The sequence below is a fragment of the Pipistrellus kuhlii genome, unplaced genomic scaffold, assembly GCF_014108245.1.
Source record: "Pipistrellus kuhlii isolate mPipKuh1 unplaced genomic scaffold, mPipKuh1.p scaffold_m20_p_5, whole genome shotgun sequence".
Classification (NCBI taxonomy): Eukaryota; Metazoa; Chordata; class Mammalia; order Chiroptera; family Vespertilionidae; genus Pipistrellus; species Pipistrellus kuhlii.
This window is the reverse complement of record NW_023425551.1, coordinates 973,567-986,557: the sequence shown is the minus strand read 5'-3', so window position 1 is coordinate 986,557 and position 12,991 is coordinate 973,567. Positions and strand designations below refer to the sequence as shown.

The window sequence follows — 12,991 nt, the reverse complement described above, 5'->3', positions numbered from 1 at the left end:
ATATAGTGAAGCTTTTTGGAGTAGGTAGCATGTTGGACTTCTTCTTACATTTAATTGACATTTATTCAAAAAATACTGAATTCTTTTCTAGGTGTGAAGATTCAGTGATTAGGGCATATTTCCTGCTCTCAGATGGTTCACAATGTTACAGGAAAGGACAAAAAAATCTCAGGGGAGGCATTAGGGTATTCATGTTTGAGATCCAGATAGGCCTGAATTCGAACTATGGGGCGAATGAAGTTGTATTAAACTCTACCCAGCATTTGTGTGACCAGAGTTGTGAGTGCATGAGTCTGTTTGCCTGCCTGTGGCAGTGGGAGGATTTCTGGAAGTTTATTGGCCTATAAAAAACCAATGTATCATATCCTTGGGGAAGCATTTTTATTCTTACATAGGATCATTTGTTCTTAGGGAAAAAGGTTTTTAACACCATGTACAAAAGGAAAACACTTTTATTCAATTGAGCATACACTTATTGAATACCTTGAGGCATTTTAAAAGTCCTTACCCTTAAGTAACTAATAGGCATTTAAAAGTCCTTACCCTAAAATAACTATCAGGCTAGCAGGGAACATAAGGGCTCACATACCTATAATGTGATGGAGAATTGAATGAGCAACTCACAAAAGATAGAAGAAAATGCTGTGAAGATGGAAGACAACAAATCCCGCCCAGCAGGGAGAAGCGGCAAGGTTTTGAAGATGCATCAGGAAAGATGGCTAAAACTGGGGGGTTGGGTGACCTTTGTAATCAGCAGAGTAAACTTGGGGCTTGGTGCATAAGGAGAATTATGCTTTGAAATGACTAATTTTTAGAGAACAGAAGTGTTAGGTAGGTCTTACAGAGAGGGTGGGCCGTTCGTTCTGTGAGGGCGCGGAGTGCCAGGCTGAGGCGGGCGTCCCCGGTGGTGTCTGAGCTCAGGGACTGGTGAATGTTCTTCCTGGGCTTGCTTTTCAGTTTTGGAGTTTTCTGTGAGAGATCTCCTCAAGCTCAGAGATTACTTCCTCAGTCATGTCCAGTCTCCTAGTGAACCCATCGGAGGCATTCTTCACTTCTGCAGCATTTTCCTCTGGAATTTCCACATGTTCTCGCATGCTGTCTACTTTATCCATTAGACGTAGGGGTGTCGAACTCAATCAGAGAAGGGGCCAAAATCTAAAATCCAGCCTAAATCGCGGGCCGAATGGTTTACTGAACAGTCATAAACTGTCATTGTGATGGAAACGCAGCAGAGTGCAGTGATGACAGCGCGGTGCGGGCCACATTGCAAGGCCTGGCGGGACAGATTTGGCCCGCGGGCCTTGTGTTTGACACATGTGCTTAGAGTCTTTACCATATTGAACATAGCTGTTTTCAGTTCCTCGTCTGATAATCCCAACATCCCTGTCATTTCTGAGTCTGGTTATGATGCTTGCTCTGGCTCTTCAAACTGTTTTTTCTGCCTTTTAACATGCCCTGTAATATTTTTCTCGATAGCTGGACCTGATGTACTGATTAAAAGAAACTGTTGTAAATAGGCTTTTAGTGGTATGGTGATACGGTGTGGGGGGAAGGGAAGCCTTCTGCAGCCCTATGGTTACGTGTGTGTGAGTGTGTGTGTGTGTGTGTGTGTGTGTGCACGCACATATTTTATTAAGGTGAAAAGTGCAAAACATAAATCTTGCCATCGTAACCATTTCTAAGTGTACAGTTCGGTAGAGTTAAGTATATCCACACTGTTGTTCAACCAGTCTCCAGAACTTTTTATCTTGCAAAACTGGAACTATACCATTAAGCAATAACTCACCATTCCTACCTTCCCTAGTTCCTGGAATCACCATTCTACTTTTTGTTCCTATGAATTTGACTACTCTAGGTACCTCATATCAATGGAATCGCACACGTTGTAGTATTTGTCAGAATTTCTTTTTTAAGGCCAAATAGTATGCCTTTGTTGTGTACAGCTCCTTTTGTTTACCCGTTTACCTGGTGCTGGACACGTGGGTGCTTCCACCCCTGGGTTTTGTGAATAATGCTGCTGTGAACATGGGGGTGCAAGTATCTGTTCACCATCCTGCTTCCGGTTATGTGCCCATAAGTGGAGTTGCTGGATCATATGGTGGTTTCTTTCTTTTTTTTTAGTGTGTGTGTGTGTGTGTGTGTGTGTGGCCAGGAGGAGGCTAGTTAATGCCTCAATCACCTCACATAATTGCCATTTCTTTTTTGTGATGAGAGCATTTAGATTTACTGTTAGCAACTGTCAAATATATCATAGTGCCATTAACCATAGTTATCCTGCTCTACATAATATCCCCAGAACTTTGGGTCTCAGTCTTTTAGTGCACTTTGCCTCTGAGCTGTCTTCAAGTGTTTTCCTCGGTTTCTCCCACACCGTCTGGCTAGAGGGGGGAGATGGGATTCTCTCTTCCAGGCCAGCTAGGCTCTGTTTCAGTAGCTGTTACTGAGGGCGGGCCTTGCTAAGAACAGAATGCTCCGGTGATTTCAGAAATACTCCTTGTCACCTTCTCCTCCTGGAAGCGAGGGGTTTCTTCTTCAATACTTGCTGTGAAGCTCTGCTGAGCTCCTGGAGATGAGCTCACAAAGTCTAGGGGCCGCAATGGCTTGGTCCACCTCAAGATTTTCTCTCTGTCTCGCCCACACTGAGCCTGCTGCAGTTCCTCAGTGCAGGCTTCCCCAGGCGAGGACTGGTCCCCACAGAGGAACCAGCTTGCTGATTTGTGTTCTGGCACATGTGATTCTTTGTATTAGCCTTTGGATACCTCCCGTTTTCCCCCTGTGACTCACTCCTGTTTTGGATCTAAGAAGAGTTTATGTGTGTGTCATGTTCCCTCCTTGATATTTCTCATACTTTTCTGCAAAACCAGCAAAGATTGTTGTGATTTATCTATTGTAAGATCTAGTTATATAGTAGTTATATCCTGGAAGTGTAACCTGTAATGTCACTTTTTGCTTAAGTTATTAAGAACATGTCACCATATCACCCTGTATTACATAGTGTTTTATGGCTGTGCCAATATTTATTGAATCAATGTCCTATTTAGGTCATAAAGGTTACTTTAGATTTTTTCTTACAAAAATGGTGTGGTGGAAATCCTCCTAAATCTCTGTACAATCCAGGATTATTTTCTTATGAATTTCCAGAAGCAGATTTGCTAAATCAAAAAGTTTGCACCCGGCTGGTGTGGCTCAGTGATTATCAGCCTATGAACCAAGTCACAGTTTTTTTCCCCATCAGGGCCCGGGCCCGGATTCTGGACTTGACTCCTAGAAGGGGGCTGCCTCAGATCTTGCAGGAGGCAGCTGATCAATGATTCTCTCATCATTGATGTTTCTATCTCTCCCTCTCCCTTCCTCTTTGAAATCAATAATGGAAAGAAAACGGTTTACAACATTTTAAGTCTTTTGAATTATATCACCAAATTGGTCACATTTCTCTGTGCCCTACGTATTGGTATTACCATGCTTTTCAGTTTTTATCACTTTGATAAGTGGAATGTCCTCCTTTTTGAATTAAGGCACGTGACTTGTACCAGTGAGCTGTTTCACTGCCTAAGTGTGAGGGTAGATGCACTCTTAGAAGTATCTAGCTCCCACTCCCTTGTAAACTACAATAGTAATCCAGCTGTTTGTCTTACAGCCTCTGCACCTCCTTTCTCTGGACAGAGAATTAAGTGTGCATGTTCTCAGACGGGCTATTGAAACCGTGTGAAGAAAGTAAGAGGGAGTAACTTTCCCTGAAAAGGTGCCTCTTCTCTGTTCTCCACGCACAGCAGCACTCCGGCTTCCTCCGTGAATTATTTTTCTCCAGGGGCTGCAGTGACTGTCCGCCTCGGCTTTCAGGGGACCCAGGTTTTGCATGGTTGGTGTTTACCCAGTGTTCCTAGGGAACCTCATTCAGTTAGTATTTATTATTCCCCATTTTCTTAGAAGACTGTTGGGGGCTCTGTAGCATGCTTAGTGCCTGGGTAAGCACTTAATTAAATGAAGTACTGCTGAGTACTGCACTGAGGTAAAACCGGAGTCTAGGAGTTTGTGGTCTACTATGTATGATGAAGTAAACAGAAAAATAGCTCTATCACAAATGGAGAAGACCCTTGCCATGTGAGTCTGTAACAGTGCTTCAGTCCTACATCTGAAAGGGCTGGTGCTCTTCTGAATAAGACAGCTTTTCTGTGGAATGCATCTCTAAAATTCATAGTGCAAGTCAATGGGAAAATGATTGGATACTGACACAGCTGTAGTAAGAATGCATCTTTGGAATAAGCGTGGGCATAAGCAGGCATGCATGTCTTTAGTTATTATCTCACTAGCATGTTTTGAGAATAATACTAGATAGATAGATAATCATTATAAAGACATTTAATTATTACTAAGCTCTATTTATCTTTGCAGTGGTGGTGTAAAATTTCCATCTGTATCAGTGGCCACATGACCAGTGGTTATTGAGAGTATTCCTGCCCTAAAAGGCAGACTTGGGAGGCAAATCCAAACTAGCCCCTAGGCAGCAAATGAAGCTCATTAGGAACCAGCTAGAACAGCCTTGGACTCCATGGATATATGGGTTGTGGTAATTCCCCCAGGGAAAGGAGTAACTATAATTAAAGACAGGCCATCTTAGTTGCGTCCATTAAAAAGAAGAGTGGAGTTCAGGATCTGTTGCCCTCTGTAGGAAAGAGCAGTGAGTGGCCTGCGGATGGAGAGAGCCCCCTCTGTATACCCCGCCAGCCAGAGAGTTCCATCCCAGACACCGGCGGGCCACAGCTGCAGAGCAGGAATCGGGATGTGTTTAATGTGCATCCCCACCAGGAAATCTCATCTTCCTGTCCCTGCTCCCTAACCCCGAGCAAGTCTATAATCAAGCCTTCAACTCTAGGATGTTTGGAATATTTTACTTCAAGGTTTCTACTGTGTTTTTCTTCCTGCTTTATGTTCATCTAATATGTGTATATTTTTTCTTCACATCTTATTTTTACTTAAAATGTAACTATATTATGAAATGTTATCTCCACACATTACTATTAATATGTATTTTCTTTGTGGACACCTGCTTAGCTTGAGAAGTAACATAACATCTTTGATACTTTATTGGGATTTTCTAGATTGGGAGTGTATTCATTAAGCTTGTATATAATAATTTTAAAAATTCTTTCTGAATAAGTGATTTAACATTTCTACAAATCTCAAAAGATGCTGGCCTAATATACTTGACAGCTTGTTCTACCTATTTATTGTGAGATACATCATACATGTAGGAGAATATGTTAGACATATTGAAAGTAAAGAATAATTATAAGAGTGAACTCCCAAAACTGCCACCCAGATCAGGACATGGGCTATGGTGAGCACTGAGCAACACTCTCTGTTCTCAATCCCCGTCCCCAGGGAATCGCTACACTGCTTTACATTACATTTTCTTTGTTTCTAAAACTGCATATGCAGTTTTAACTGATAAAATTAGTTTTGCCTATTTTGAACTCTATATAAATGGATTCATATTGTAGATTTTTTTTTCATAGATCCCTTGTTCAACATTATGTTTGAGAAACTTACCCATTTTATTCTGTAGTTCATTTTCCTTGCTGTATAGAATTCTGCTGTTGAATATACTGTACCACACTTGATTCATTCAGGTGGGTTTCAAGTTTTGGCTAATGTAAATGATGCTATTGCTACAAATGCCTGTGTGTCCCCTGGAGTGCTTGTAAGGACTGTGTCTGATGCATATAGTCAAATAAATAGATAATCTCATCACTAAATGGAGAAAAGAGAATATTCCAGAATATAGTTCTATTTGACGTAAAAGGAGTGGAATTGCTATATTCAGAGTGTTCACGTCTTCATTAGTGCCAATGACTCAAACTGTTTTTCCAGAGTGCTTACACTGAATATTTCTATCAAAATTGAGTACATGGAAGATGTCTTCCCAAATTTCTCTCTGATCTCTAACATTAATTCTAATGCTTCTTAAAAAACCGAAAGTTCATTTTTATTCCCCCCTCTGGTGAATTTTACTCATGTCAGTGGAAAGTAGGATAAAATGAATGATATCGTAAGTGCTTTTTCTCAGGGTTACTACTGTTCTTTAATAGTCAGTGGAAATTTTTTCTGTGTAGTTGCTGTTTTGAAACAGAATATTAAACAGACATATACCCAGTGGTTGAGATTTAATAAAATTAACAATTTAATTGCTGAATCGAGAACATTCTTAAGTGAAGCCGGCATTTCAAAGAAATCCAATGAGTACTGGTACAGTTGGGTACCAATGCCTTGATTGTATTAAAAAGCTGGCAGTTTGACCCACTATCACTTTTGCACTATTGATACAAATTATCAACACAGTGAAGAAGGCACATAATATTCTAGTATTATTATAAAAATTATCTTGACTTTATGGACACCCTGGGGGATTTCGGTGGGATGACTGATAATTTACATTGTTGTATTTAATGTAGATGCTTTAATAATCATGAATTATGCTCTTTAGTTGTTTAAAACCCATGCATATATACAGCTGGGTCTTGAGAAGTTGCTTTTGCTTTTGCCATCTGTGATGCTGCGCCCTTCCAGAGCAGGGACTAAGGTGGTATTATTCAGTGGTGTTATTCTTTTAAGAGGACGAACTTGGCATTCATTTGAATTTTATAGCATTTGTTTTCACTTTATTTTTTCAGGTGCAAATGCTTCCTGAGAGATTTTGGTGGTTTTGATTTACTGGCACATACAACTGTATACACTGTGACTCATCTGTAGTAGGGCATCTCGAGGCATTATGTGTAGCTGCTGCCTTGCTCCTGCCTGCTGCTCCTCGCGTTGAGCTCCCAGTTTATGTATGCACGGTCTACTCCAGAGGAAGGCAGGCTCCCGGTTCCGGAGCGGAGCGAAGAACGCCAGCATGCGGTGTGAAGGGGCTGGTGCAGGAGTTGGGGCTTGGTGCTGGGAAGAGCATAGGAGAGGTGCCATGTAGGTGGCTTTTAAAGGGAGCGGCAGCAATGGAGACATGAAGGAGAGGAAGAACATAGTACTTTGTGGACAGAGAGTGGCCCAATGCCATGGTGGTCACACAGGCTGGATGGGGAGGCTGTGTCAGGAGAGAGGACAAGCTGAAATCAGATCATAAAGGGTCTTGGCCCCATTGACCAGTGGTTCTCCACGGCTGCTCCCCAGACCAGCTGCATTAGCATGTCTTGGGAGCTTGTTAGAAATGCAAATACCTGGGCCTAGCCTGAGGCTTTAGGTCCGGTTTTGTGGCTTTAGATTTGTGGCTTCAGCTTTGTGGCTGCGGCTGGGCTGCGGCCAGGCTGTGTGTCACTGGGCCTCTAGGGGACTGCCTAGGCCAGGAAAGAACAGTGGAGGCTCTTAAGCAGCCTTGCTTTTTTTAAAGCTCTCCCTGAGGACCCTCTGGAAGGCGGGACGGTGTGGGGAGTTAGGGGCTGAGTCATTGCTGTGTTTGTGGATAGGATGTGGTTCTGGACTGAAGGTAGCAGGAAGAAGAGGATGGATTTGCTGAGCTTCATTGCTATTAGACAGTTTAAAAGTTGAGAAAACAGCTGTGCTTTGCTCTGTGATCTACCCCCAATCAGAGGTGGAGGGGTTTTAGACCCCTTTGCTGCCCTCTGTCTTTGGGGAACATCTTTTACTGAAGGGGGTGGCGGGACAGGGGGGAGGGGGGAGGTAGTGGGGGAGACAAATCACATAACTGGCCGGAGCCTCTTTAGTCTCCTTTTGGATGTTGCCTGCTTCCTCAGAATTACGGCTCTGGAGGGCCATCTTGCGTAATCCGGAGTCTTAGAAAGGAGGGCAAAGTGGCGGAGACAGGCAGTGACTTCAGGTCTGCTTAGCTACTGGCCATTTAACCTGTTAACCGAGTGGGACCTATAAATACGTCAAACATAAACACTATCGGGAACGGGTAGGACATATGAATACGTCCTTGAAATATATGTTGCGCCCTGAGAGGGACGGTATATATTTTTTGTAATCTTTTTTTTTAATATATATATTTTATTGATTTTTTACAGAGAGGAAGGGACAGCGATAGAGAGCTAGAAACATCGATGAGAAACATCGACCAGCTGCCTCCTGCACACCCCCCACCAGGGATGTGCCCACAACCAATGTACATGCCCTTGGCCGGAATCGAACCTGGGACCTTTCAGTCTGCAGACCGACGCTCTACCACTGAGCCAAACCGGCTTCGGCTGTAATCTTTATTTATATATTTTTTTATATTTATAATTTTTTAATTCGATGTTTCCATTTTTTTGGTATTCTTTTCTATTTGTTTGTAATTTTGTATTTTACTTTGTGCATTATATATAAATAAACGAAAAAATATATATTTCATTTATTTTAATTAAGTATAAATAAAAATAATAATAATATAAAATTACGTCCTCTGGGCATGACGTACTGACATGTCCTAGTGAAAGAGTATGCGCCCGTTGTAAGTTGTGTAATTTAAAAGGGAACTCCCTCGTTTGCAGGTTAATAACCAGTAATGGCACGCAGACTTACGTTGTACATTGTCTCTAAGTGGGTGGGGTGTACCTTTTTGCTCTTTGAATTTTACCAATCACTAACTCCAGTTAGTACATGTAAGTGTAAAGATGGGTCTCCAATTTCAGTTACAGTGATTATTTTGTTAAAGCTTTATTCTTCAGCATTTTAACACTTTTTTAAAATCCTGTTTGTTTTACAGGTTTGTAAGACTCCAAGGCCTGCACGCTGTGATTGCTCAGATGGTTCCTAAAATGACTGGGAAACAGACACTTGACGGGCCAGTTGAAGAGTGGATGCTGGTGTCTATTTAAAACCTTTCTATGCACACACGCAAACACACACGAGAAGACAGGCTCGTTCTGGCGCACACTTGAAGCATTTTACAACTGATGAAAATTAATCTAAGAATCAGATGGAGCAACTTGACACCACTGGGCTCAGGAGCCCGGGGAGAAAAATACATCACTAATGGCCAATTTTCCATTTGGTCTTCACGGGTAAAGAAAGTCTGCAAAAAGAAGAAGAAAAAACTTGCACAGATAAGCTTCAGAAATACCTCCAGTTTGAACAAGGAGCTTAGTGAGACGGCGGCCGGGGAGCAGTGTGATCTCAAGCCTTGCAGGTGGGATCAAGCGGTGTTTTTTGCACTTTATTTTTCAGTGGGTTTGATGATTTGGACAGAGACTGTACCATTCTGGACCGACAAGTTTCTTTACGTGAGCTTGTGACTGGAGGAAAGCCAGTTCAGGTTTGATGGGACAAGTTTGAACAGTGAACTGGTTCCTTTCCCTTTTTCAGTTGACTATACCCAAGAAATTTTAATTTATTACTTCCCTTTTCTTTTCTGTATCTATAGGATAATATCCTAGATAGCATTTGAAACCGATAAATGAATATCAAGGAACACCTAAGCGAAGCTGCTTTTCCTTGGACTGTGCGTGTGGCATTGGGAAACCGTCTCTGAATGTGAACAGAAAAGGGCCCATCAGCCAGACCGGGTGACTCTTTAGGGAAACGTCGGGGAAGACCCCGCCCTTGCCTGTGTTTCTGGTCTTTTCTCTTCTCTGTGGAGTTTAAGAAGACTTGTGCATGTAAGAGGAGGATTACTTGATGGACTTAAGTCTGAGGTTCTTTTTTTTCCTTCAATGAAAAAGATGTGACTTTTAGGAGCAGAAAGGGGCGGAGTTAGACGGTGGGGGAGGAGACAGGCAGGAGAGAAGAAAGCTCGGGAGGGTTCGCTTTGGCAGCAGGAGGATTAGGACTCACCTGGGCAAACACGTGGGCCAGCTCTGGCTCTGCAGACAGGGGGCTTCTCTCGGCCGCTCCGTGGCATGAGGGCTGCTGGGCTGTGAGGGCATCAGAGAGAGCCCAGCTCGGGGGCACAGGGACTGGCCAGGAAGCCGCTGCGGCTCTCGGGGGGGCATTCTGGGCTCTGAACCACGGCAAAGACTCTCTTCCGGAACGCGGACTGCTGCCTGCACAAACTGTTGTCCTGCACGGTGTGTGCCTTTTCCCCCTTACGCAGCCTTTCCAGCGCTAGCAGCAGGAACTTTCTCGCTGAGAAAACATGCCAGAGGGTGGCCGCAGGGAGAGGGGGATCCCTGTGCTTTGTTTCTGCCTCTGAACTTGTGAAGAGAAAATTCCAGCTGAGGGATTCTTAAAGCCTTAAGTTACTTGAAATCTATGTATTTGCAGCCCTTGGTCTCTGGAATCACATTACGCTAAACTGGAATCTCAGGCGGAACCAGAATAACCGAGTTGAGTAGAAAGTCGGAAACTCCGTTTCTTGCGCACTACAGATTAGCGATGCTCTTTCTCCAAAGGGCCAGCCCCCTCCTCCTCTAAGGACTTGAAAATAAAAATGGGCCCCAGGTTTTTTTAAGCATTACCTTTTCTTAGCAGACTGCCATCGTCTTTTATAGAGGACTTTTTTGACTATGCATTTGGGGATCTTTATAAAATACTGACCTTCTGATTAGATCCAGGTCAATCTTAATTAGAGGAGACCGGGGAAGCCAAGCAAGCCGACCACAGAAATAGAATATTCCATCCATGAGAGGAGCCGGGAGGCTTTGTCAGCGGCCAGCGGTACTCTGCAAGGACAGTAGTCACTGAGAAAGCATGTATGCAGCGGTGGAGCAGGGGCCTGTCCTCTACAGCGACTCCAACATCCTCTGCCTGTCCTGGAAGGGCCGCGTCCCCAAGAGCGAGAAGGAGAAGCCCGTGTGCAGGAGGCGCTACTACGAGGAGGGCTGGCTGGCCACGGGCAACGGCCGCGGCGTCGTGGGCGTGACCTTCACCTCCAGCCACTGCCGCCGGGACAGGAGCACGCCGCAGAGAATTAACTTCAACCTGCGGGGCCACAACAGCGAGGTGAGCTGGGGTTTCCCGTCACAGTTCCATCACTGCTAGAGGTATTTGTGAGCCACCCCACCCACGGGTCCAGAACTTCACTTTTCTTCCGTTTCTTGTATTTGCTGCCAACTGAGACTGTTTGCAAAGTGAGTTCTATCGTCAGTGTTTTAGTGGGAAAGTGTTAGGCAGACGCAGTGCCCATTGCTTAGTTACCTCTTCCCCTCCTTCCACGCAGTGAGCAAACCCCTTGTCCCACCCCACACGCCCTGTGAGCTCTAGGGAGGAGCCCAGGGAGGGCCGGACTCCCCTGGGCCATCAGAGGAACCCAGGCCTGATAGCTCCAGGCATCTGCTGATGTCACAACGGAACAACTTGGGGCTCTTTTTCTTCTAGAGAACAAGTTCTTAAACATATTTTTGCTGCCATTCAAGTTAGTCACGGTTAGTACTGATTCTCTATTTAACAGGATTCCTTAGGAGCAGGTATACGTGTTTGGTGGAAATGGTTTCATTATAGGGACACATCCCTATAGGAATGGTCTTACCTGCGTTCTTGGATTTGGCTACCTCTCTCTTACGTTCACACCCCCTTTCCTCCCCGCCCCCCACTTGCCCCTGCTGAGCTCAGCAGCCTTCTGAGATGGTGCTGGTAATGATAGCTAGCTGCTGTGTGGGTTGGGCAACTTACTGTAAGATTGTTCCTATGGCCTTAACTTCCTCACCTCCCACTCTTTAAAATGTCATTTATTTTAATTGCCTTTAACTGATTAACCCACCTCAGTGTGGCTTTCCCCCCACTCTCTAACTGAAAAGGTCACATTCCCAGTGACCTCACATTGCTAAGCCCATAGTCACTGTATTGCAGGTAGTAGAACTCAGTGGAGTTGAAATGTCACTCTCTTGCTTTCCAGGACACCACCCTCTTCTGGGTTTCCTCTTACCTTTAGGTCCTCTACGTGCCACCCTTCTTTGCTGGCTTTGGCTGTTTTCTTTAAATTGAAGTGTTGGAGGGCCCCAGGCATGCATCTTTTCCTAGACGATCTCTCCACGTTGGCTTTAAACCACCTCTATGCTGGTGACTCCCAACTTTATATTCCCCACCTGCCTCACCCTCACCTTCCCCAACTGCAGACTCCATTCTTCAATCGATTGTGAGATACAAGATTGAACCTTAGTTATTAGACCATCTCAAAATGTGGTCTCTCATGAGAACTTGCTTTTCTGCTGCCCCTTCAGCCACCAGCCCTGTTCAACCTCCTCCTTCCACCCCTCTCGTCTCCCCAGGACCAGCCCACAAAGACTTACTACTGCAGTTTTCTTATGGCTGTGCAGAGTCCGGCCCCCAGCCCAGGGAGCTTTGTCCTGTACTGTTCTCCAATGTTTCAGCACACCTTCCACGTCCAAAACACAGTCACTCAGGATGTTTCTGGGCTCATTAGGCGTCACCTTTTTTGAAGCATTTTCACAGAAGGGAAAAACACACAGACATGAATTAAATCCTACACCTGCCATCTTGGTCATCAGCTCTATTCCTTGGATAAGTCTATACCATCTCTGAAAGTCAGGGATAATAAAGCTATAGAGAGTTGTTATGAGGGTTAAACAAAAGAACGGACAAAAAGCACATAGAAAATTGTGGCCATAGAGCATATACTGGTAGCAACTGGTAGCTGCAGCAACAACGTTAGTTCCATGCAACCCACATGTCCGTCCTCTGACAGAGAGGTCACGGGGCAGAAAGAGCCCCTTCGCCATGGTGCGGTGTGTGCAGGCGGCAGCCAATGATTCTGTCCCATCGTTGATGCTTCTCTCTTCTCCCTTTCTCTCTGAAACCAATAAAAAATATATATTTAAAAAAAGATTTTTTAGAGGTTCTTAAAGGCATTAAAAGTAGATTTATTCATGGTTCTATTCCCAGTCAGAGCACATGCCATAGTTGCGGGCTCGATCCCAATGTGGGGTGTACAGGAGGAGGCTGATCGATGATTCTCTCATCGTTGATGTTTCTGTTCTGTCTCTTCCTCTCCCTTCCTCTCTCTGAAATCAATAAAAACATATTTTTCAATGGATCTATTTTCCCTAAACAAAACAAAAATATTAGTAGTATTATATTTTATTTAGAAAATAGAATTTGTCAA

At 44.1% G+C, this 12,991-nt stretch overlaps 1 protein-coding gene across 3 annotated transcripts in view; it reads left to right on the top strand.

Moving 5' to 3' along the window:
• Positions 1 to 12,991, top strand: part of TULP4 (TUB like protein 4) — a 109,879-nt gene that overhangs the window by 29,228 nt on the left and 67,660 nt on the right. For 2 of the 3 annotated variants that reach the window (XM_045573292.1, XM_045573291.1), the window contains exon 2: positions 8,699 to 10,872. In XM_045573292.1, coding sequence (XP_045429248.1) covers positions 10,621 to 10,872 — 252 coding nt within the window. In that variant the 5' untranslated portion in view covers positions 8,699 to 10,620. Of the gene's footprint in view, positions 1 to 6,671; positions 6,810 to 8,698; positions 10,873 to 12,991 lie in introns of those variants that run through there. The other variant, XM_036414368.2, reaches the window with a different exon arrangement.